Source organism: Halichondria panicea, chromosome 14, assembly GCF_963675165.1.
Source record: "Halichondria panicea chromosome 14, odHalPani1.1, whole genome shotgun sequence".
Lineage (NCBI taxonomy): Eukaryota > Metazoa > Porifera > Demospongiae > Suberitida > Halichondriidae > Halichondria > Halichondria panicea.
In genome coordinates, this window is record NC_087390.1 from 3155 (window position 1) to 28299 (window position 25145).

At 45.9% G+C, this 25145-nt stretch overlaps 3 protein-coding genes and 1 long non-coding RNA gene across 32 annotated transcripts; 1 reads left to right on the forward strand and 3 right to left on the reverse strand.

The window, feature by feature from the left end:
- Window positions 1–259: 259 nt before the first annotated feature.
- LOC135348230 (uncharacterized) lies at window positions 260–1843 on the reverse strand. The gene is made up of 2 exons (XR_010398688.1): window positions 1435–1843; window positions 260–291 (listed from the first exon to the last, which is right to left on the reverse strand). It is a non-coding gene; the product is annotated as an uncharacterized LOC135348230 (long non-coding RNA).
- Window positions 1844–5663: 3820 nt separating this feature from the next.
- On the reverse strand, window positions 5664–11610 carry LOC135347223 (inhibitor of growth protein 4-like). Of its 25 annotated transcripts, none has more exons than XM_064545097.1 (12): window positions 11397–11610; window positions 10800–11133; window positions 10601–10749; window positions 10456–10548; window positions 10225–10408; window positions 9789–10173; window positions 9498–9677; window positions 9258–9342; window positions 9074–9135; window positions 7906–8292; window positions 6907–7127; window positions 5664–6790 (listed from the first exon to the last, which is right to left on the reverse strand). In XM_064545097.1, the coding sequence occupies exons 1-6, from the start codon at window positions 11546–11548 to the stop codon at window positions 10051–10053; spliced, it is 1035 nt and encodes a 344-aa protein (XP_064401167.1). In that variant the 5' UTR covers window positions 11549–11610; the 3' UTR covers window positions 5664–6790; window positions 6907–7127; window positions 7906–8292; window positions 9074–9135; window positions 9258–9342; window positions 9498–9677; window positions 9789–10050. The 25 variants fall into 25 exon arrangements, with proteins under 25 accessions (XP_064401167.1, XP_064401162.1, XP_064401168.1 ...); XM_064545092.1 differs by having other exon boundaries at window positions 7906–8780; XM_064545098.1 differs by having other exon boundaries at window positions 9251–9342.
- A 99-nt stretch (window positions 11611–11709) lies between these two features.
- Window positions 11710–17461, forward strand: LOC135347201 (inverted formin-2-like). 5 transcript variants are annotated; one of them, XM_064545053.1, is made up of 18 exons: window positions 11710–12188; window positions 12272–12387; window positions 12444–12603; window positions 12687–12859; window positions 12922–13168; window positions 13218–13231; window positions 13283–13559; window positions 13614–13894; window positions 13989–14050; window positions 14287–14389; window positions 14493–14578; window positions 14759–14930; window positions 14988–15095; window positions 15487–15557; window positions 15610–15730; window positions 15786–15947; window positions 16008–16868; window positions 17200–17461. In XM_064545053.1, the coding sequence occupies exons 1-18, from the start codon at window positions 11786–11788 to the stop codon at window positions 17359–17361; spliced, it is 3579 nt and encodes a 1192-aa protein (XP_064401123.1). In that variant the 5' UTR covers window positions 11710–11785; the 3' UTR covers window positions 17362–17461. The 5 variants fall into 5 exon arrangements, with proteins under 5 accessions (XP_064401123.1, XP_064401121.1, XP_064401124.1 ...); XM_064545051.1 differs by having other exon boundaries at window positions 13218–13559; XM_064545054.1 differs by having other exon boundaries at window positions 13218–13478; window positions 13611–13894.
- LOC135347205 (glycine--tRNA ligase-like) lies at window positions 17377–25141 on the reverse strand. Its single transcript, XM_064545061.1, has 13 exons — window positions 24999–25141; window positions 24738–24945; window positions 24552–24693; window positions 24343–24502; window positions 24023–24168; window positions 23658–23973; window positions 23394–23558; window positions 23224–23331; window positions 22988–23130; window positions 22854–22939; window positions 22587–22790; window positions 22148–22332; window positions 17377–17620 (listed from the first exon to the last, which is right to left on the reverse strand). Exons 1-13 carry the CDS (start codon window positions 25122–25124, stop codon window positions 17513–17515), a joined length of 2097 nt encoding a protein of 698 aa, XP_064401131.1. The 5' UTR covers window positions 25125–25141; the 3' UTR covers window positions 17377–17512.
- Between the last annotated feature and the right edge of the window lie 4 nt (window positions 25142–25145).

The window sequence follows — 25145 nt, forward strand, 5'->3', positions numbered from 1 at the left end:
GCTAAACCAGCAAATGAAATATTGCACACTATTTAAACACGGGCTTGCCTAATTTTTTTAGATAGCAGGCAAAACCAGCAAATAAATTATTGCACACTATAATGATGCTAGTCATCTTAATTGTATGTACAGCATGATATGTTTTACCTCCTTCTTTTTTAATTGTCTCGAATGAGCAAAAACATAATCACACTATTTACGACTAACGTTTGGCCTGGAGTCTCCTCTTGATACTTGGTGTTTCTTGATACTTGGCGTCTTTGATGTCTCTTAATATTCTGATGCTCTTGTCTGTAAGAAAAAAAATACTGATTTAACTTAAGAATTTTATTTACCTAAAAAAAAGTGTTGAGCTGTTTTTGAACTTAATACACGCGCCAGGAGAAGAATCGAGGCTAATTACTACCAGTCTCGATTTCAGGCCGCGACAAAAAATAAAAAGCTGCCATAGCAGGCGGCTTACATACACACAAGCTACAAGCTAAAGCCAGCGCTCAGCTGTAGGAGGCTTGAAGCTGACATTGGGAAGCTGACATTGGTAGGATTGAAGCTGGTAGGCAGCTATACCAACACTTAGACACTGACCTGACACAAGCTACTTCGATCAGGCAATTAAGCTAACACAAAGCCAGTGCTAGCTAACACAAAGCTCTACAAACCTTATAGCTTGGAGCAGTACTGGGTTAGGTAGAGGAGATCTGATGGACATAGAGGCTGCTGGGTTCCTCAGTAGAGTATAGAGAAGGTAGAAGAGAACTTGAGGTAGAGCAGAGGTAGAAGAGGCTGAATAATGAGCTAGACTGCTGGGTTGCTAGTTAAACTAAAATCGTTCTCACTAAGGTTTCTCCAGCATTACCTTACATGGTAGTACATCACATTCCATATTACAGAGTCTTGGCAAGGTTTCTCCAGCATTACCTTACTTGGTAGTACATTACATTCCATATTACAAGAGTTTAAAGGTTCATAACTGTCAACACATTCAGATGACTAATAAAGATTAATGTACTAAATTGCTGTATAAATCATTGAAATTGCGGCACAAGTTCATAATGAATTAGCATACACTCGCTTTGGTTGTTCCAACCTAATTACTGTACACCCCTAGAGAGTACAGAACAAGGTAAACAGTGAACAGTAAGGTATCATGTCTCAGAACAACATAGAAGGACATGTGGCATGCTCGGTACGATCATGTAGCTATTCTGCTGTCCAATCACCAGTAAGTGTCATTGCGCCCTCTGTTCCGATTTATAAATCCCAGGGTCACAGCTAGTCCCTAAGGCAGGGCCTAGCACAGGCTCTACATCACCCTGAGGCATGATCCCAACTGTACAAAGCTCTAATCAGTACTAACCTGGATACAAAGATAATGGGCCACCTGCCATGCACACAAGCTCAAAGCTATTTTATAATTAACACACAGTAACTTACCCACTGGAATAGGTAGCACTCAATGGAGGTTTCCTCCTGTTCAGATGATGGAGTGGTTGGTTGATCCATTGTATGGTGGTACTCCCTCCGTTGCACATGAAGAGAGAGAGAGGGATAGAATAGTCACCCATACACCACACAGCTACAAGCATAAGCACAGCATACACTCGCCTTGGTTGTACCACCCTAATTACTGTACACCCCTAGAGAGTACAGAACAAGGTAAACAGTAAACAGTTAGGTATCATGTCTCAGAACAATATAGAACCTGTGCCAGGACATGTGGCATGCTCGGTACGATCGGGTCATGACAACGTAGCTATTCTGCCTCATTCCTGTCCAATCACCAGTAAGTGTCATTGCGCCCCCACTGGGCAGTATTGCTCTGTTCCGATTTCTAAATCCCATGCCTTCAGGGCTACCGATACCGCAACGCGATGGCAGGATCCCAAAAGCAAGGAATCTAGAAATCGAACAGAGGCTATACTGTCAAGTTTTCCCAAAGGTAAGGATCGCTCAAGACGCTTGACTTGCTGATCATACAACAGGTCAACAGGGTCACAGCTAGTCCCTAAGGCAGGGCCTAGCACAGGCTCTACATCACCCTGAGGCATGATCCCAACTGTACAAAGCTCTAATCAGTACTAACCTAGATACAAACCTAGATACAAAGATAATGGACCACCTGCCATGCACACAAGCTCAAAGTTATTTTATAATTAACCTTACCCACTGGAATAGTCAATGGAGGTCTCCTCCTGTTCAAGTGGCAGGATGATGGAGTGGTTGGTTGGTCCATTCTATGTGGTACTCCCTCCGTTGCACATGAAGAGAGAGAGAGAGGGATAGAATAGTCACCCATACACCACACAGCTACAAGCATAAGCACAGCATACACTCGTACCACCCTAATTACTGTACACCAGTACAGAACAAGGTAAACAGTAAACAGTTAGGTATCATGTCTCAGAACAATATAAATCCTGTGCCAGGACATGTGGCATGCTCGGTACGATCGGGTCATGACAACGTAGCTATTCTGTTTCATTCCTGTCCAATCACCAGTAAGTGTCATTGCGCCCCCACTGGGCAGTATTGCTCTGTTCCGATTTCTAAATCCCCTGCCTTCAGGGCTACCGATACCGCAACGCGATGGCAGGATCCCAAAAGCAAGGAATCTAGAAATCAAACAGAGGCTATACTGTCAAGTTTTCCCAAAGGTAAGGATCGCTCAAGACGCTCGACTTGCTGATCATACAACAGGTCAACAGGGTCACAGCTAGTCCCTAAGGCAGGGCCTAGCATAGGCTCTACATCACCCTGAGGCATGATCCCAACTGTACAAAGCTCTAATCAGTACTAACCTAGATACAAAGATAATGGGGCACCTGCCATGCACACAAGCTCAAAGTTATTTTATAATTAACCTTACCCACTGGAATAGGTAGCACTCAATGGAGGTCTCCTCCTGTTCAAGTGGCAGGATGATGGAGTGGTTGGTTGGTCCATTCTATGGTGGTACTCCCTCCGTTGCACATGAAGAGAGAGAGAGAGGGATAGAATAGTCACCCATACACCACACAGCTACAAGCATAAGCACAGCATACACTCGTACCACCCTAATTACTGTACACCCCTAGAGAGTACAGAACAAGGTAAACAGTAAACCCTAAGGCAGGGCCTAGCACAGGCTCTACATCACTCTGAGGCATGATCCCAACTGTACAAAGCTCTAATCAGTACTAACATAGATACAAAGATAATGGGCCACCTGCCATTATTTTATAATTAACACACAGTAACTTACCCACTGGAATAGGTAGGAGGTCTCCTCCTGTTCAAGTGGCAGGATGATGGAGTGGTTGGTTGGTCCATTCTATGGTGGTACTACCTCCGTTGCACATGAAGAGAGAGAGAGGGATAGAATAGTCACCCATACACCACACAGCTACAAGCATAAGCACTCGTACCACCCTAATCACTGTACACCCCTAGAGAGTACAGAACAAGGTAAACAGTGAACAGTTAGGTATCATGTCTCAGAACAACATAGAACCTGTGCCAGGACATGTGGCATGCTCGGTACGATCGGGTCATGACAACGTAGCTATCCTGTATCATTCCTGTCCAATCACCAGTAAGTGTCATTGCACCCCCACTGGGCAGTATTGCTCTGTTCCGATTTCTAAATCCCATGCCTTCAGGGCTACCGATACTGCAACGCGATGGCAGGATCCCAAAAGCAAGGAATCTAGAAATCGAACAGAGGCTATACTGTCAAGTTTTCCCAAAGGTAAGGATCGCTCAAGACGCTCGACTTGCTGATCATACAACAGGTCAACAGGATCACAGCTAGTCCCTAAGGCAGGGCCTAGCACAGGCTCTACATCACCCTGAGGCAAGCTCTAATCAGTACTAACCTAGATACAAAGCCACCTGCCATGCACACAAGCTCAAAGTTATTTTATAATTAACACACAGTAACTTACCCACTGGAATAGGTAGCACTCAATGGAGGTCTCCTCCTGTTCAAGTGGCAGGAGTGGTTGGTTGGTCCATTCTATGGTGGTACTCCCTCCATTGCACATGAAGAGAGAGAGAGAGAGGGATAGAATAGTCACCCATACACCACACAGCTACAAGCATAAGCACAGCATACACCCTAATTACTGTACACCCCTAGAGAGTACAGAACAAGGTAAACAGTGAACAGTTAGGTATCATGTCTCAGAACAACATAGAATCTGTGCCAGGACATGTGGCATGCTCGGTACGATCGGGTCATGACAACGTAGCTATTCTGCATCATTCCTGTCCAATCACCAGTAAGTGTCATTGCGCCCCCACTGGGCAGTATTGCTCTGTTCCGATTTCTAAATCCCATGCCTTCAGGGCTACCGATACCGCAACGCGATGGCAGGATCCCAAAAGCAAGGAATCTAGAAATCGAACAGAGGCTATACTGTCAAGTTTTCCCAAAGGTAAGGATCGCTCAAGACGCTCGACTTGCTGATCATACAACAGGTCAACAGGGTCACAGCTAGTCCCTAAGGCAGGGCCTAGCACAGGCTCTACATCACTCTGAGGCATGATCCCAACTGTACAAAGCTCTAATCAGTACTAACCTAGATACAAAGATAATGGGCCACCTGCCATGCACACAAGCTCAAAGTTATTTTATAATTAACACACAGTAACTTACCCACTGGAATAGGTAGGAGGTCTCCTCCTGTTCAAGTGGCAGGATGATGGAGTGGTTGGTTGGTCCATTCTATGGTGGTACTCCCTCCGTTGCACATGAAGAGAGAGAGAGGGATAGAATAGTCACCCATACACCACACAGCATACACTCGCCTTGGTGGTTGTACCACCCTAATTACTGTACACCCCTAGAGAGTACAGAACAAGGTAAACAGTAAACAGTTAGGTATCATGTCTCAGAACAACATAGAACCTGTGCCAGGACATGTGGCATGCTCGGTACGATCGGGTCATGACAACGTAGCTATTCTGCCTCATTCCTGTCCAATCACCATTAAGTATCATTGCGCCCCCACTGGGCAGTATTGCTCTGTTCCGATTTCTAAATCCCATGCCTTCAGGGCTACCGATACCGCAACGCGATGGCAGAATCCCAAAAACAAGGAATCTAGAAATCGAACAGAGGCTATACTGTCAAGTTTTCCCAAAGGTAAGGATCGCTCAAGACGCTCGACTTGCTGATCATACAACAGGTCAACAGAGTCACAGCTAGTCCCTAAGGCAGGGCCTAGCACAGGCTCTACATCACCCTGAGGCATGATCCCAACTGTACAACGCTCTAATCAGTACTAACCTAGATACAAAGATAATCCATGCACACAAGCTCAAAGCTATTTAATAATAATATTAACACACAGTAACTTACCCACTGGAATAGGTAGCACTCTCTCCTCCTGTTCAAGTGGCAGGATGATGGAGTGGTTGGTTGGTCCATTGTATGGTGGTACTCCCTCCGTTGCAGAGAGAGGGATAGAGTAGCCATCATGCTGCCATACACGTACACAGCTACAAGCATATTTAAAGCGCAGCACTCATAGTAAGTGGGCGGGGCTATTCTTTGGGACAAAGGGCGACTCATTCATGAGACTACTATATCATTTGCAGGCATGCATGTGGGACAAAGGACGACTCATTCATGAGACTACTATCATGCAGGCATGCATGATTCCACTATAATTAATGATTAATTAATGGCAAAATTATTTTTATTATATTAATGGCAAAAATGCAGTTAGGTGTCTATTATTGTGTGTCAGTCTCTTAGTTGTCCTGCGAGTGTCCATAATTATTCAATCCATGGGCAAGGGAGGGCAGCAAATTGTATCATGATCGTAATAAAAAGGCGTATTACATGGTATAGTAGAGTCTGTCCCAGGTGGTGTGCTGTCCTAGCTGGTAGTAGGTAGGTCTTGTAGTGTTGGTTAGTTGGTGATGCTGGCTCTTAGTAGAACTTGCTGCTCCCTCCGACTAGGTGTGGGGATAAAGACACGGATGATGTGTGTACTGTACACAAAAACACAGCATGTACGACACAATGCATGGGTGGAGGTGTGGTCAAGAGGGTTACCATGTATGGGGGTGTGACCACATATCAGTACAGTGAGTGGGGGTGTGGCCCCATATATACAGGATGTGCAGGTACAATGTGTGGATAGAGGTGTGGTCTGCACTGATAATAATGAAGTGATTCCATATGACCAGGTGAAAAACATAAAACAACCAAACCGACAATAATACTAGACTATAGAATGAACTAAGAATGAACTAATTAAGAATAAGCTTAGCCTGCGTAAGCAAGTTGAAGGAAGAAGCTGAGCAGAACAGAAACCGATCCAAACAGTGGCATACATTAATTTAGTGTAATAATTATACAGAATAACTTCTCCTGCATTGGTCCATCAGAGCAGTGGAGCCATCATCAGATCATTGCCACCATGGGAGTCCTCTCTATACAAACTTACAACACACTTCATGTAATATAAATGGAAGAAACTCCCACGCACCATGCAAAGCTATGGTTTCCTGGCATTGAAATATGAACAACTATACAACATTTCTCGAGGGCTCAAATAACGAACTTTTACGCTACACAGTAGTAGAGGTCAATGCATAAGTGGAGTTAACTACCTAATGCTGGTACAATAATAAAATACAACTTCTTAAGCCAAGAGTAGAAGAAATGTTTTAAACTGGCTAGTCAATTGCATCTGACCCAAAACAGAGAGTACCGTACAATAATTATTAGACTATACCTTGTGTGGCCGACTCCCTCTGTTTAGAGTAGCCTTTCCTGTCAGAAAATAACATACACTGCCTGCAGATTGAGTGATGAAGAAAGGGGAGCTCAAGATGCTACTCTACAGTCAATTACTGATAATGTTGCGAAATGTACAAGCAACAGAATATTCGTACATGATACAGTAACTGGACCTTTGGTGTCTATTATTGTGTGTCAGTCTCTTAGTTGTCCTGCGAGTGTCCATAATCATTCAATCCATGGGTGAGGGAGGGCAGCAAATTGTATCATGATCGTAATACAAAGGCGTATTAAGTCCCGGGTGGTGTGCTGTCCTAGCTGGTAGTAGGTAGGTCTTGTAGTGTGTTGGTTAGTTGGTGATACTGGCTCTTAGTAGAACTTGCTGTCCCTCCGACTAGGTGTGGGGATAAAGACACGGATGATGTGTGTACTGTACATAAAAACACAGCATGTACGACACAATGCATGGGTTGGGGTGTGGTCAAGAGGGTTACCATGTATGGGGGTGTGACCACATATCAGTACAGTGAGTGGGGGTGTGGCCCCATATATACAGGATGTGCAGGTACAATGTGTGGATAGAGGTGTGGTCTGCACTGATAATAATGAAGTGATTCCATATGACCAGGTGAAAAACATAAAACAACCAAACCGACAATAATACTAGACTATAGAATGAACTAAGAATGAACTAATTAAGAATAAGCTTAGCCTGCGTAAGCAAGTTGGAGGAAGAAGCTGAGCAGAACAGAAACCGATCCAAACAGTGGCATACATTAATTTAGTGTAATAATTATACAGAATAACTTCTCCTGCATTGGTCCATCAGAGCAGTGGAGCCATCATCAGACCATGGGTCTGTACAAACTTACAACACACTTCACACTTCATGTAATAAAAATAGAAGACACTCCCACGCACCATGCAAAGCTATGGTTTCCTGGCATTGAAATGAGAACAACTATACAGCATTTCTCGAGGGCTCAAATAATGAACTTTCCCGCTACACAGTAGTAGAGGTCAATGCATAAGTGGAGTTAACTACCTAATGCTGGTACAATAATAAAATACAATTTCTTAAGCCAAGAGTAGAAGAAATGTTTTAAACTGGCTAGTGATTGAAGGCAATTGCATCTGACCCTAAGTACCGTACAATAATTATTAGACTATACCTTGTGTGGCCGACTCCCTCTGTTTAGAGTAGCCTTTCCTGTCAGAAAATCACATACACTGCCTGCATTGAGTGATGAAGAAAGGGGAGCTACTCTACAGTCAATTACTGATAATGTTACGAAATGTACAAGCAACAGAATATTCGTACATGATACAGTAACTGGCCCTTTGGTGTCTATTATTGTGTGTCAGTCTCGTCCATAATTATTCAATCCATGGGCGAGGGAGGGCAGCAAATTGTATCATGATCGTAATACAAAGGCGTATTACATGGTATAGTAAGAGTCTGTCCTGGGTGGTGTGCTGTCCTAGCTGGTAGTAGGTAGGTCTTGTAGTGTTGGTTAGTTGGTGATGCTGGCTCTTAGTAGAACTTGCTGTCCCTCCGACTAGGTGTGGGGATAAAGACACGGATGATGTGTGTACTGTACACAAAAACACAGCATGTACGACACAATGCATGAGTGGAGGTGTGGTCAAGAGGGTTACCATGTATGGGGGTGTGACCACATATCAGTACAGTGAGTGGGGGTGTGGCCCCATATATACAGGATGTGCAGGTACAATGTGTGGATAGAGGTGCGGTCTGCACTGTATAAAAATTAATGAAGTGATTCCGTATGACCAGGTGAAAAACATAAAACAACCAAACCGACAATAATACTAGACTATAGAATGAACTAATTAAGAATAAGCTTAGCCTGCGTAAGCAAGTTGGAGGAAGAAGCTGAGCAGAACAGAAACCGATCCAAACAGTGGCATACATTAATTTAGTGTAATAATTATACAGAATAACTTCTCCTGCATTGGTCCATCAGAGCAGTGGAGCCATCATCAGATCATTGCCATACATTCATTGCCACCATGGGAGTCCTCTCTGTACAAACTTACAACACACTTCACACTTCATGTAATATAAATGGAAGACACTCCCACGCACCATGCAAAGCTATTGGTTTCCCTGGCATTGAAACGTGAACAACTATACAACATTTCTCAAGGGCTCAAATAACAAAATTTCCCGCTACACGGTTAATGCTGGTACACAATCAATTTCTTAAGGCAGAGTAGAAGAAATGTTTTAACTGGCTATAGTGATTGAAGGCAATTGCATCTGACCCAAAACAGAGAAGATCATCTAAGTACCGTACAATAATTATTAGACTATACCTTGTGTGGCCGACTCCCTCTGTTTAGAGTAGCCTTCCCTGTCAGAAAATCACATACACTGCCTGCAGATTGAGTGATGAAGAAAGGGGAGCTCAAGATGCTACTCTACAGTCCATTACTGATAATGCTACAAAATGTACAAGCAACAGAATATTTATACGTGATACAGTAACTGGCCCTTTGCCTCTCATGCAGAGGTGTCCAGTCCATCCCCGGCCTACTCAGAGCCAATAGCCAATAACAGATCATCTCCTCCTCAGAAAGCCGGCCTGGAACACATTCAGTACCCAATGAATCATTACAATATGAAATACAGCAGATAATTGCATAATTATAGTGATGTAACTAATGGCTTGGAGATCTATATAATCCTGTGCTCATTAAAGGGGCTGAATACCAGAAGATAGTACACTACATCACTTACATAATTATTATACTGACCCTTTCCTGTCGTATCTTGTAGTGCTCTTATATATACGTACGTCAGCAGCCATTCAGTGATAAAAATTAAGAGTGGGGCGTCCCCCATAAAAGATGAAATGACAATAAAATTATGAGAGTGATTGAATGCTGAATCCTGTGCTGTGCAGCGTTGAGTAGTTATCTGTGAGTAAGACATGAGAGAACAATATAAGGACAGTATACACAGAGCTACTTTAACACAAGGCTGTCACTATTAATATCCAACTACCACCTTGCTAGCTATAGCGCTCACCAAAAGGTGACCGACGTACAAGGAGACAGCCGGCAGGGTACACCTTGTCTTGCTCTCTCTTTGTCTCGTGGCTGCAAATAACATGTGCTCATCATGACATGCGCACTGAAGGCCTTGTGAAGAACATACCAGCCCCACCCACTAATTCTGCAAGAACATACCAGCCCCACCCACTATTTCTGCAAGCTAACAGGTGTATTTTGTTGACAATAATAATTAATTATTATCATTATGAGGAGACAATTGCAACAGGATAGAGATACTACGACTGCCTATTGACTGGTTTACTGCCTCTGCGACCTTGTGCACACTGTGGACAGAACCACTTGCCCTTGGGTTTGGACGTGAGATTCACACACTGGAAGTGGAACCATTCAATGGAACACTGCAAGAACAACATACAATGATAACAACACACCAAGAGTACAACTCTTACATCATCATTGTCACAACCGATCATCTCTCCAAAGGAAACTTGCTGACATAGACAGTAGGTTGGTTCATTGGGGTCTAAAGGTTGTGAAGAGAGGTCAGGCATAGGTACAGCAGGTACCGGTGGAGAAGACTCATCAACACTAGCCACCAGCCCTCCAGGAGTAGGAGCAGGAACAGTACTAGTCCTGTGTGGGGAGGAAGCTAACACACACACACACACACACACACTCACTTCTTCCTGATGGTCTTGATCTTCTTCTTGGCAGATCGTGCATTGTTGGGAGTGTCCTCATCATTGCACAGATCAACAGGACGCACTCTCTTAGTACCTGTATACCAAAGAGTGGTTACTATGGACACAAGAATGGTTGCGCTAGGTACCTGAGGAACGCTTTGCAGAGCTGATGATTCCACTCAATTTTTTGCCAGACGTCAACACTTTTTGAGCATGATAAAATTCGTCTATTGTTGAGGAGCTATCGACAGCTTTCTGTTTCTGGAGCAGCTGTTGTTCATAATCGTCCACCTACACAGACAACATGTGTATGGGTGGGTGGATGGTATGAGTGTGCTCACTGTCTCCAGCAATCGGGAAGAAACTTGAAGCTTTCGATTCCCCAAATCTCTAATGAGCAAAAGCTTGCTCTGTAGTCTTCTAAACAACACAACTTGTTGCCCCTCATCACCACTATTGTGCACAGCCACAGACAACAGTGTCTTGAGACTCTTTACATCTTCTACAGCACCTGCACAAACAGAAGTAACTAACACCACCACTACTACTGCACTGGTACTGTGGCCTACCTCTAGACTCCATTTGGGCAATATTGCTCTGTTCCGATTTCTAAATCCCATGCCTTCAGGACTACCGATACCGCAACGCGATGGCAGGATCCCAAAAGCAAGGAATCTAGAAATCAAACAGAGGCTATACTGTCAAGTTTTCCCAAAGGTAAGGATCGCTCAAGACGCTCGACTTGCTGATCATACAACAGGTCAACAGGGTCACAGCTAGTCCCTAAGGCAGGGCCTAGCACAGGCTCTACATCACCCTGAGGCATGATCCCAACTGTACAAAGCTCTAATCAGTACTAACCTAGATACAAAGATAATGGGCCACCTGCCATGCACACAAGCTCAAAGCTATTTAATAATTAACACACAGTAACTTACCCACTGGAATAGGTAGCACTCAATGGAGGTCTCCTCCTGTTCAAGTGGCAGGATGATGGAGTGGTTGGTTGGTCCATTGTATGGTGGGACTCCCTCCGTTGCACATGAAGAGAGAGAGATCGAGAGGGATAGAATAGTAGCCATGCAGCCATACACGTACACAGCTACAAGCATATTTAAAGCGCAGCACTCGAACTCATAGTAAGTGGGCAGGGCTATTCTTTGGGGAGATTGCTTATTTTTTACACGCTAGCATAATTATTCTGTGTACTGTACCGCAACATTATTATGCTAATAATTTGTGGGCGGGGCTGCAATACATAAGGCCTGTGGTCCATTGCATTAGGCAGTAGTATAGTAAAATACAGTTTGCAAGCTACAGATTTAATATGTCTTGGTCAATAGCAAGGAAGAAGCTGCAAGAGAGTCCGTTGCTGGGTTACCGGGAGCGTGGTGACAGCTTACCAGGCAAGGCTGGAGGGGGCAGTTTAGAAGGTGCTGATGCAGAGCTCTGTATTTCACTGCTCGAGAGAGGTCTCAACTTCACTGGTCTCAAGCATCGCATCCGCACTGCCAACCAAGAATGGGTCGAGCAGTTTCTGGTAGCAGGAGGTATGTCTGGCATCTTCACTGCACTGGAGAGTCTCGGGCAGAAGGGTTTCTCTAGTCTAACTGATGCATTGAGGCAACTGGAGTGTGTTGGATGTGTGAAAGCTATCATGAACAATCGGTTTGGGTTGGAGTTTATCATTGCATCTCCAGGAGAAGGATTTGTCAACAAACTTGCTCAAGGTGAGGGCCGGCTAGGGGATGGTGTGTGTGTGCACAGTGATAATGAATGTATTGTGTTATTGAATGGCTTTATATAATTATAGAGCTGGACACTAATAATGGTCTAGTTAAGACCCAAGTGTTGGAGCTGCTGAGTGCTCTGTGTTTGTACTCTGCACCCGGCTATCAGCTGGCAATGGACGCTCTCGATGATTACAAGGTAGTTTTATTAATAGTGTCGCTTTATTGAGTGTGTGTGTGTGTGTGTGTGTGCAGCGTATCAAAGGTCATGGCTATCGCTTCAGTCTCTTGGTACAAGAGCTTCGTTGTAGTGAGACTGAAGAGTATTGTGCGTGTGTGCTTGCCTTCATTAATTGCATCCTGAGTGGAGCTAAGGACCTCACAAGCAGAGTCAAGCTAAGAAACGAACTTATAGGTACGTGCATGCAGTACGTGTTCATTGGATAGTTTGTTTTGTCTTATTGTGTGATGTGATTACTCCCTCATGTGCGTGTGCAGCATTGCAGCTCTTGGAGGTCCTATCACCATGGCGACATACAGAGGACGAGGGATTGGGTACACAGTTAGAAGTGTTTCATGAGTCACGTTCTGATGATGATGATCAGATGACCATGCCTGGAAGTGTGGACATCAGCTCACACGAGGATCTCTTTAATGCTCTCTATGCCAAGGTCTGGACACTCCCACACATTATAATTATGTTTACTTGTTCCCCTAATCATGCATATTGCAGGTATGCAATACTCCCAGTGCTTTGCCCTTCTTGCACATTCTGCAAAGCCTCATGTTATTGGACAGAGACACACAACATGCTACTCTAGTCTGGGAAGCTATGGAATCCTTCACACAACGTGTTGTCCTAATGGAGACTCCAGACATATCAGCTGAAAAAGCACAAGAAGTGAGCATTGCTAGTTTAAGAAAGGCACTACAAGCAGAGAGCGACAGAGACACCACCACTGACACTACTACTACCAGTGGTGAGCTCTATGCACGAGTGTGTATGGTGTGTATCTTTAGCTCTTCCAGGAGGAGCACCACCCCCTCCACCCCCTCCACCAGGACTAGGAGGAGCACCACCCCCTCCACCACCTCCTCCACCAGGACTAGGAGGAGCACTGCCCCCTCCACCCCCTCCACCAGGACTAGGAGGAGCACCGCCCCCTCCACCACCTCCTCCACCAGGACTAGGAGGAGCACCGCCCCCTCCACCACCTCCACCAGGACTAGGAGGAGCTCCGCCCCCTCCACCCCCACCACCAGGACTAGGAGGAGCACCGCCCCCTCCACCACCTCCACCAGGACTAGGAGGAGCACCACCCCCTCCTCCCCCACCACCAGGACTAGGAGGAGCACTGCCCCCTCCACCAGGTGAATATATTCATTCATATTTCTCTCATCTGATATTCTTCCATGCATGTACAGGGGCACCTCCCTTTAGTGTGGCTAGTCTGGCTACTACACTTTTTGAGCAGGCAAGACATCATAAACCAAAGAAAGTTATGCGTAAACTAAACTGGGTGAAGGTTGCCAAGACGACAGCATCTGGTCCAACAACTCTGTGGCATCAGACAGTGTCAGGGACGACGGGGTTAAAGGTCAACATTGACCCGGAGGGTGTTGAGAGTTTGTTTGCTCAAGCCGTTATTAAAAAGAAGACCAAAACTGAGGAGGCAGGAGAAAAAGAGAAGAAGAAATCAGCAGTTGTACGTTTAGTAGCTATAAAAGTTATAATTATACTGTGACACTGTTGTGTGTGTGTGTGTGTGTGTGTGTGTGTGTGTGTGTGTGTGCGCGTAGGTGTCCCTATTGGACCAAAAGGCCAGTCTCAATGTCAACATCTTCCTCAAGCAATTCAAGAGGTGTGTGCTACTATAGACATGCTGTGTGTACTAGCTGCTCCCCTGCTATATAGACATGCTGTGTGTACTAGCTGCTCCCCTACTATATAGACATGCTGTGTGTACTAGCTGCTCCCCTACTATATAGACATGCTGTGTGTACTAGCTGCTCCCCTGCTATATAGACATGCTGTGTGTACTAGCTGCTCCCCTGCTATATAGACATGCTGTGTGTGTACTAGCTGCTCCCCTTGCAGTGATAATGTGTCCATTGTGAACATGATTGCTGATGGTGACTTGAACAGGATAAGCCTGGATCAACTCAAAGCTCTGGAGAAAATGCTACCAGACACTGGGCAGGTGTGCGTGGGTGGGTGGGTGCTGTTGACTATGTCAGTTAGCTTGCTAGCTGTTAATAGGACAGCAGTGGTGTTAGTAGTAGCTGGTCATTCCTTGTGTGCAGGTGGAGACAATCAAAGGCTATTCTGGTGACCCAGCATTATTAGGGCTGGCAGAAGACTTCTTCAGGAAACTCCTCAAAGTCAAAATGTGAGCTCAATAATAACAATAACAATATTGCCAAGGTTTCCCAGGAAAAGGTTCCCTCTTATAATAGCTAGTGTCTTCTGTTTGTGTGTGCATTACATTCCTGGCCCTCTGCTGCTAATGCAAGGCACAGCAGGACACTGATACTAATTGCTGTGGCTTCACAATAATATAATTGTGTAGGTACCCTTTGAGAATAGAAGCCATGCAGTTGCGTTTAGAATTTCGTGAAAAGCTGGAGGATTTGCGACCTGCAATTGCAACACTAGACAAGGCCATCTCAGAGCTGCTCTCTTGCTCCACTCTCTCTGACCTCTTCTATATTGTACTAGTGACTGGGAACATCATTAATGGAGTAAGTGTTGTCCTGTACACTGTCTACCAACTATTCAAACTGTGTGTGTGTGTGCAGGGTGGTAGAGCTGGGGATGCTTATGGCTTTACTGTGTCATCTCTTTCAAGACTTAAAGACACCAAATCCAACACACCCAGGCTCTCTCTGCTGCACTACATTGCTCAGGTGAGGATGATAGCGACAGACATGTGTGGTTGTTAGAACCTCCCCCATTGGGTTTTGTGGGCTCAGGCTGTCAACATCAGTTGATTGGGTGTGACAGATACGTGGGACTATATTCATGGAAAGTGGAATCTGATATTCCTCTTATTGTGCATTGTTGGCATGAATTCACCATTATTAGTAACTATAACAGGATACATTGTCTATATTGTCTGGTGTCAATGGAAGTTATTTGTTTTTCTAATGAGAACTCTTCATAACTCTAAAGTGCTTCCTAGGAAGTACTGCATGTTATGCTTTAGCTCTAATCAACACACATACCTTTAGCTCTAATCAACACACATACCTTTCCCTTCATAAATCCATTAACAATAATTGCTCATACACACTGTAGCTGTGCGAAGACCAAGCTCCAGAGCTGCTCACATTACAAGAGCAACTACCCAACCTGGAGAAGGCCAGCAGGTAAACACACACACTGCCATTGGTGGTGGACTCATGCTATGACTATGAATAGGGTATCTCCTGATTATTTGACTGGACAAGTGAATGAGATTAAAACAAAGGTCAAGAAAATCAAAGACAAAACTAAGAAAGCTCCAGACGACCTTAAAGCTCAGCTCAAAGCATTCCTAGCCGTGAGTGCAGAGGCTATACTCTCCAATTACCCATCATGCTCTTATAATATTACAGGAATCTGAAGCCATACTCTCGGAGCTACAGGGCAGTCTGGATAGTGTGAGTGGGCGTATGAAAGAGACTGCTGCTTATTTCTGTCAAGACTCAAAATTCAAACTTGAGGAAATGCTCAAAGAATTACTAGGGTTTACACGAGAGGTGGCAAATGCTCTCAAGGTATCATTACACACCCCACCCCCCACACACACACATACCCCACCCCCCACACACACACAGGAAAACCATCAGCGTGTCATACTGGAGGAAAAAAGACGAAAGAGAGAAGAGCAAAAGAAAGCAGCCCACGAGGCCCGACAAAGGAAGCTAGGGGTCGAAGGCCGTGACCCCAGCCCACCCCCTGATGAACCCGAGTGTATCATAGATAACCTGCTCAAGGAGATACGCGCTGGAACTAGTCTGAAGCAGACCAATCGAGTGACAGTACGTAAGAGGAAGACCTCTTCCCATCTCAAGCAAGAGGACCTGGCTAAACTGACAGTGATAGTAGGACAAGCTGCCACACACCCACGCTCATTAACATCCACAGAGGCTACAAAGATTGAAATAAATGTTGAAGCACCTGTCCCCACAGGAGATGATGATGTTTTCGTTGCTCCATCCAATCAGAATGCCCCTCAACTCCAGGCGTCCAATCAAAATGAAAAACACTTAAGCAAAGATACTGTTGCATCAGAGTCGTCCAATCAAAATGGAGAGTCTGTGGCGTCCAATCAGAATGGAGAGTCTGTGGCATCCAATCAGAATGGAGGGGCTGTGGCGTCCAATCAGAATGGAGGGGCTGTGGCGTCCAATCAGAATGGAGAGTCTGTGGCGTCCAATCAGAATGTAGAGACTGTGGCGTCCAATCAGAATGTAGAGACTGTGGCGTCCAATCAGAATGGAGAGTCTGTGGCGTCCAATCAGAATGTAGAGACTATGGCGTCCAATCTGAATGTAGAGACTGTGGCGTCTAATCAGAATGGAGAGTCTGTGGCGTCCAACCAGAATGGAGAGTCTGTGGCGTCCAATCAGAATGGAGGGGCTGTGGCGTCCAATCAGAATGGAGGGACTGTGGTCAATGGCGACTCTAAAGACCAGGTGTGTGTGTGTGTTACCAGGAGTGTATGAAGAGGAGTATGCGACTCCCACGCACATTCCATTCTACATCCCGGACTGAATCCGTCACTAACACTTGTAGTTGTGTAAACTGTTAGCCATGAATAAAATTAAATGTGGGCTGAAGGTACAAACCACAGCAGACCATGTGTCATTTTTAACTAACCCTAGCACCCACTTAAGATGAGGTCTGATAGTGACGGTGGTATGACTACTCATACCGGAACCTGGTTTACACTACAACTCCTCTTCGTACACTCCTGGTGTTACTTATGTACTGTGTGCTCAATCATCCTTCCCTACTGTACTGCAGGTTGTTGAGAGAGTGACTGGGAAGCTGCTCAAGCGTGATATGTGTGCTGGACTGGCTGCACTCACTGCCGTAGCCCTCTCTCTAGTACCAGAGGGTTGTCATGCTGTCAGTATCCATAGCAACCACCCCACCAAGAACGACCAGGACAGTACAACTCTCTAACACTGTAACACAGTAGAACATGAAAGCTAACATAGCTTTATTGATATTTAATTTGTTCTTTCAAATTTTTAATTCGTTTGATGATAATTATTGACCTCGACATCCATACCAGTAAATGATTAATAATTAGAAATAGTTTGATTGTATATAATTAGTTGGTAGATTCTTGTCCAGTGAAGAGTGGGTACTTCCCCTCCACTTGTTCCCATGTCATGTCACCATCCACTAGCCCACGCACCACCGAACACAAGTCACCCATCTGTGCAGTAGTGTATAAACACAAGAGTCAGCAAACACACACAGGCTATAGGTGCTCACACAGGTGCTCACATAGGCTCTAGGTACACACACAGGCTATAGGTGCACACACAGGCTATAGGTACACACACAGGCTATAGGTGCTCACACAGGCTATAGGTGCTCACACAGGCTATAGGTGCTCACACAGGTGCTTACACAGGCTATAGGTGCTCACACAGGCTATAGGTGCTCACACAGGTGCTCACACAGGCTATAGGTGCTCACACAGGCTATAGGTGCTCACACAGGTGCTTACACAGGCTATAGGTGCTCACACAGGCTATAGGTGCTCACACAGGTGCTCACACAGGCTATAGGTGCTCACACAGGTGCTCACACAGGCTATAGGTGCTCACACAGGCTATAGGTGCTCACACAGGTGCTCACACAGGCTATAGGTGCTCACACAGGCTATAGGTACACACACAGGCTATAGGTGCTCACACAGGCTATAGGTGCACACACAGGCTATAGGTGCTCACACAGGTGCTCACACAGGCTATAGGTGCTCACACAGGCTATAGGTACACACAGGCTATAGGTGCTCACACAGGCTATAGGTGCTCACACAGGCTATAGGTACACACAGGCTATAGGTACACACACAGGCTATAGGTGCTCACACAGGCTATAGGTACACACACAGGCTATAGATACTCACACAGGCTATAGGTACACACACAGGCTATAGGTACACACGCAGGCTATAGGTGCTCACACAGGCTATAGGTACACACACAGGCTATAGGTGCTCACACAGGCTATAGGTACACACACAGGCTATAGGTACACACACAGGCTATAGGTGCTCACACAGGCTATAGGTACACACACAGGCTATAGGTGCTCACACAGGCTATAGGTACACACACAGGCTATAGGTGCTCACACAGGCTATAGGTACACACACAGGCTATAGGTACTCACACAGGCTTAGGTACACACACAGGCTATAGGTGCTCACACAGGCTATAGGTACACACACAGGCTATAGGTACTCACACAGGCTATAGGTGCTCACACAGGCTATAGGTACACACACAGGCTATAGGTGCTCACACAGGCTATAGGTGCTCACACAGGCTATAGGTACTCACACAGGCTATAGGTACACACAGGCTATAGGTACACACAGGCTATAGGTGCTCACACAGGCTATAGGTACTCACACAGGCTATAGGTACACACAGGCTATAGGTACTCACACAGGCTATAGGTACACACACAGGCTATAGGTACACACACAGGCTATAAGTACTCACACAGGCTATAGGTACACACACAGGCTATAGGTACACACACAGGCTATAGGTACACACACAGGCTATAGGTACACACAGGCTATAGGTGCTCACACAGGCTATAGGTACACACAGGCTATAGGTGCTCACACAGGCTATAGGTACACGCAGGCTATAGGTGCACACACAGGCTATAGGTACACACAGGCTATAGGTACTCACACAGGCTATAGGTACACACAGGCTATAGGTACACACACAGGCTATAGGTACACACAGGCTATAGGTACACACAGGCTATAGGTGCACACAGGCTATAGGTACTCACACAGGCTATAGGTACACACAGGCTATAGGTACACACACAGGCTATAGGTACACACAGGCTATAGGTACACACAGGCTATAGGTACACACAGGCTATAGGTGCACACAGGCTATAGGTACTCACACAGGCTATAGGTACACACAGGCTATAGGTACTCACACAGGCTATAGGTACACACACAGGCTATAGGTACACACACAGGCTATAAGTACTCACACAGGCTATAGGTACACACACAGGCTATAGGTACACACACAGGCTATAGGTACACACACAGGCTATAGGTACACACAGGCTATAGGTGCTCACACAGGCTATAGGTACACACAGGCTATAGGTGCTCACGCAGGCTATAGGTACACGCAGGCTATAGGTGCACACACAGGCTATAGGTACACACAGGCTATAGGTACTCACACAGGCTATAGGTACACACAGGCTATAGGTACACACACAGGCTATAGGTACACACAGGCTATAGGTACACACAGGCTATAGGTGCACACAGGCTATAGGTACTCACACAGGCTATAGGTACACACAGGCTATAGGTACACACACAGGCTATAGGTACACACAGGCTATAGGTACACACAGGCTATAGGTACACACAGGCTATAGGTGCACACAGGCTATAGGTACTCACACAGGCTATAGGTACACACAGGCTATAGGTACACACACAGGCTATAGGTACACACACAGGCTATAGGTACACACACAGGCTATAGGTACTCACACAGGCTATAGGTACACACACAGGCTATAGGTGCTCACACAGGCTATAGGTGCTCACACAGGCTATAGGTACACACACAGGCTATAGGTGCTCACACAGGCTATAGGTACACACAGGCTATAGGTACACACACAGGCTATAGGTGCTCACACAGGCTATAGGTACACACACAGGCTATAGGTGCTCACACAGGCTATAGGTACACACACAGGCTATAGGTACTCACACAGGCTTAGGTACACACACAGGCTATAGGTGCTCACACAGGCTATAGGTACACACACAGGCTATAGGTACTCACACAGGCTATAGGTGCTCACACAGGCTATAGGTACACACACAGGCTATAGGTGCTCACACAGGCTATAGGTGCTCACACAGGCTATAGGTACTCACACAGGCTATAGGTACACACAGGCTATAGGTACACACAGGCTATAGGTGCTCACACAGGCTATAGGTACTCACACAGGCTATAGGTACACACAGGCTATAGGTACTCACACAGGCTATAGGTACACACACAGGCTATAGGTACACACACAGGCTATAAGTACTCACACAGGCTATAGGTACACACACAGGCTATAGGTACACACACAGGCTATAGGTACACACACAGGCTATAGGTACACACAGGCTATAGGTGCTCACACAGGCTATAGGTACACACAGGCTATAGGTGCTCACACAGGCTATAGGTACACGCAGGCTATAGGTGCACACACAGGCTATAGGTACACACAGGCTATAGGTACTCACACAGGCTATAGGTACACACAGGCTATAGGTACACACACAGGCTATAGGTACACACAGGCTATAGGTACACACAGGCTATAGGTGCACACAGGCTATAGGTACTCACACAGGCTATAGGTACACACAGGCTATAGGTACACACACAGGCTATAGGTACACACAGGCTATAGGTACACACAGGCTATAGGTACACACAGGCTATAGGTGCACACAGGCTATAGGTACTCACACAGGCTATAGGTACACACAGGCTATAGGTACTCACACAGGCTATAGGTACACACACAGGCTATAGGTACACACACAGGCTATAAGTACTCACACAGGCTATAGGTACACACACAGGCTATAGGTACACACACAGGCTATAGGTACACACACAGGCTATAGGTACACACAGGCTATAGGTGCTCACACAGGCTATAGGTACACACAGGCTATAGGTGCTCACACAGGCTATAGGTACACGCAGGCTATAGGTGCACACACAGGCTATAGGTACACACAGGCTATAGGTACTCACACAGGCTATAGGTACACACAGGCTATAGGTACACACACAGGCTATAGGTACACACAGGCTATAGGTACACACAGGCTATAGGTGCACACAGGCTATAGGTACTCACACAGGCTATAGGTACACACAGGCTATAGGTACACACACAGGCTATAGGTACACACAGGCTATAGGTACACACAGGCTATAGGTACACACAGGCTATAGGTGCACACAGGCTATAGGTACTCACACAGGCTATAGGTACACACAGGCTATAGGTACACACACAGGCTATAGGTACACACACAGGCTATAGGTACACACAGGCTATAGGTACTCACACAGGCTATAGGTACACACACAGGCTATAGGTGCTCACACAGGCTATAGGTGCTCACACAGGCTATAGGTACACACACAGGCTATAGGTGCTCACACAGGCTATAGGTACACACAGGCTATAGGTACACACACAGGCTATAGGTACTCACACAGGCTATAGGTACACACAGGCTATAGGTACACACACAGGCTATAGGTACACACAGGCTATAGGTACTCACACAGGCTATAGGTACACACAGGCTATACAGCCCTGTGCAGCCAACCTCATTCACACACTGGGTATGTGTTTACTTGTCTAATGCAATTAGTGGTCATGGCACTCCCACTGTCACCCAGACTGGGTACATGATCTAGATATCTTACTATCTTAGTATAGCCTGCTAGAGGTACAGTACATCATACAACTTGCAGTACATCATACAACTTGCCCTACTCTCGGCCGAAATATTCAACTATACGCTAAATATAATTTCTCTTTCAGTTTTGCTGCACTGCAATCCACTGTATGGTAGACAGCCATCACCATGCACACAGGCTAATACACACAGTGTACCTTGACCCTAGCGTACCTTGACCCGCACTTGTCTCATAGAGTTTCTCTCTCTGAGGGTAACACTAGAACTAGTTAGAGTGTCAAAGTCCACAGTGACGCCATAAGCCACACCCACTTCATCTGTACGAGCATATCTCCGTCCAATGGAACCACTGCTATCATCAACCTTGATGGAGACACGAGCAACCTTTAGCTCCTTCACTGTGTGTGTGTGTGTGTTTGTAAAACACAGTAGAGCCACAATGTAGCTTACCAATGGTGCATGTCAATGTAGCTTACCAATGGTGACAATGTAGCTTACCAATGGTGACAATGTAGCTTACCAATGGTGACAATGTAGCTTACCAATGGTGTCAATGTAGCTTACCAATGGTGTCAATGTAGCTTACCAATGGTGTCAATGTAGCTTACCAATGGTGACAATGTAGCTTACCAATGGTGACAATGTAGCTTACCAATGGTGTCAATGTAGGGTTGGAACTGTGTGTTTCCACTGAGTGGCAGCACAGAGCAAGCAATGGGAGCAATGGCTGGTGGTAGGGACAACCACACACGTTGGGAATCACCCTCACGTACATTCAAGTTATGCTCCAGTACACAATACAAGATTCTCCCTACTCCAAACGAAGGCTCAATCACTGATGGTACCACATCTACAGCTGTGTGGGGGGTACAAGGGGACGTAGCATAGTGCATGGGGGGCGTGGCATTAATAGACCTACTGTGAACTTCTTTCTGATAGGTCTTGAACTTGATCATGGCTGGCTCCAATGTGAATTCATTACCCCCCACAGTCACTGTAGCTGCTCTGCAGGAGGTGTGCTAATCACATGACATGCCATATGTCTACACTCACCCCATACTAAGCTGGGACTCCAGTTTCTGCATGGCTTCTCTCTCTTGTCCTGCTAACCACTCAAGAAGAGCTTTAGCATCTTTCCTGAACTTCTTGCCAATGGCTCCTTTGTCTGGTAGTGCTTCAACCACCTCAACCAGACGCTATATACTAGTTAAGCCATACAATGCACACAAAACACTGCTTATTATTAGGTAGTCGGATACAGGCTCTGGTAGCTATTAGTCGTGGGATACAGGCTCTGGTAGCTGCTCTTTAGCACAAAGGTCCACTTTAGTAGCTGCTGCATGTTTCTCCAGATCATAGCACGAGCGATCTGCACATCCCACACACTCCACCCACCCCTACACATAACACACACATCACACATCACACTCACATGACTAGTGAAGGGAGACTAACGTACATAAGAGGTCTTGCATTCTGCATCCCAGCAATCCTTGGCATAATGGGCCATCTCTGTAGACATGTGCTGGCGGAATCTCAAGTGCTCTACATTAATACCAGCTCTCAACAGAAACTCGTGGATACGTCCCATATAGTAGCCCAGGGTCTCATTAGCCACCAGCCCCTGCAATCATCAGTATATTAGCAGCTCAGTATACTAGCTCAGTATACTAGCTCAGTATACTAGCTCAGTATGCTAGCTCAGTATACTAGCTCAGTATACCTGTTCCACGGCATCTCCGAGGCGGAGTGCTTTTGGAGAGTTGCCCTCTATTTGATCAGTGGCACTGTACAATGTCAGTCGAAGATCAGCTACTTTGTCAAACTTTGGGAACTTATTGCGTTTCTCTGGATTAACAAAATGCTCTATTTCTGCCATTTCAAATTCTCTCACTCTCAGTATTCCAGATCGCGGAGAAATCTCGTTACGAAATGCTTTCCCAATCTGAGCAGCAGCAAATGGCAGCCTGCCATAGTTGAACTCTAACAAGCGCTTGAAGTTGACAAATATTCCTTGTGCTGTTTCAGGACGAAGAAAGCTGCAAGCAAGCATGATGGATGGTGGGTTAAGGTGAGGGATGTGAGTACCTTGCCAACTGTCCACTAGGTCCAATGGAGGTGCCAAACATGAGGTTGAGCTCCACTGGGGCTGAGATGGGGTTGTTAGTGAGGGGGGCAGTTACACTGTACTCTGTGAGCTTAGCCCCTAGCTGCTCCTTGTTGTAACCATCCACCTACAGTACATATAGGATAACCCTGAACCACAACACATACCCAGTGTGGGTGTGTGCGTGTGTGTGTGTGTGTGTGTGTGTGTGTGTGGGTGTGTGTGTGAGTGTGTTGTGTGTGTGTGTGTGTGTGTGTGTGTGTGTGTGTGTGTGTGTGGGTGGGTGGGTGGGTATTCACACCTTTCTGATGACCTCCTGATATTCCTTGATCTTATCAGGAGCTGCTTTGGAGGACAGCTTCTCCAAATGCTCTTCCAGTAAATGGTCTGCTCTAAAGAATTCTCCAGTTATCAAATCTTTGACCATGAGATCAGAAAACCGTTCAGCGTGGCCACTAGCTCTGTAGGGGGGCGTGGCTACGGTAATAGTAGCTAGTCTTTAGCTCTTACTTGAGAACAGCCTCGGGAGTAAGTGTGGAACACTCTACTTGCAGCATGTCCTCCTCTTCCACAAAGTGAGCCTTCCAGAGAGACAACAGGTTGTTCTTCATAGTGCAGCCCAGGGGACCATAATCATACAGGCCAGCCACTCCTACACACACAGTCTCATACAGTGGACTGTGGGGATACACTTACCTCCATATATGGAGAAAGATGGAGCCACAAAGAAGCGCCTCTTCATGAGATCCTCCAAACCAGCCTTATCAAACAATGACTTTGTTGGAGGGGACAGAGATTTCTCTTTGTTCTCGAGAGCTTTCTTACAAGCCTTGAGTTGTGCAACGGCTGCAGTCACTTCACTCTTGGGACCTCCTCCTTCTTTAAGTTTACGAACAACAGCACCCTACAGCAAGCAAGGTGGGGGGTCACACACACCCACACACATATATAACGTACCTGCTCCTTGACTGCTTGTCTGAGTGGTGCTAATACAGCCTCTGATCCTGACGCCATCTTGGACACTGTACGCAAGTGCAGCAACTTTTGGTAGTGGATACAGACTCTCTTGATGGCTGCAATCATCAGCTATTAAATGGTTCAGTG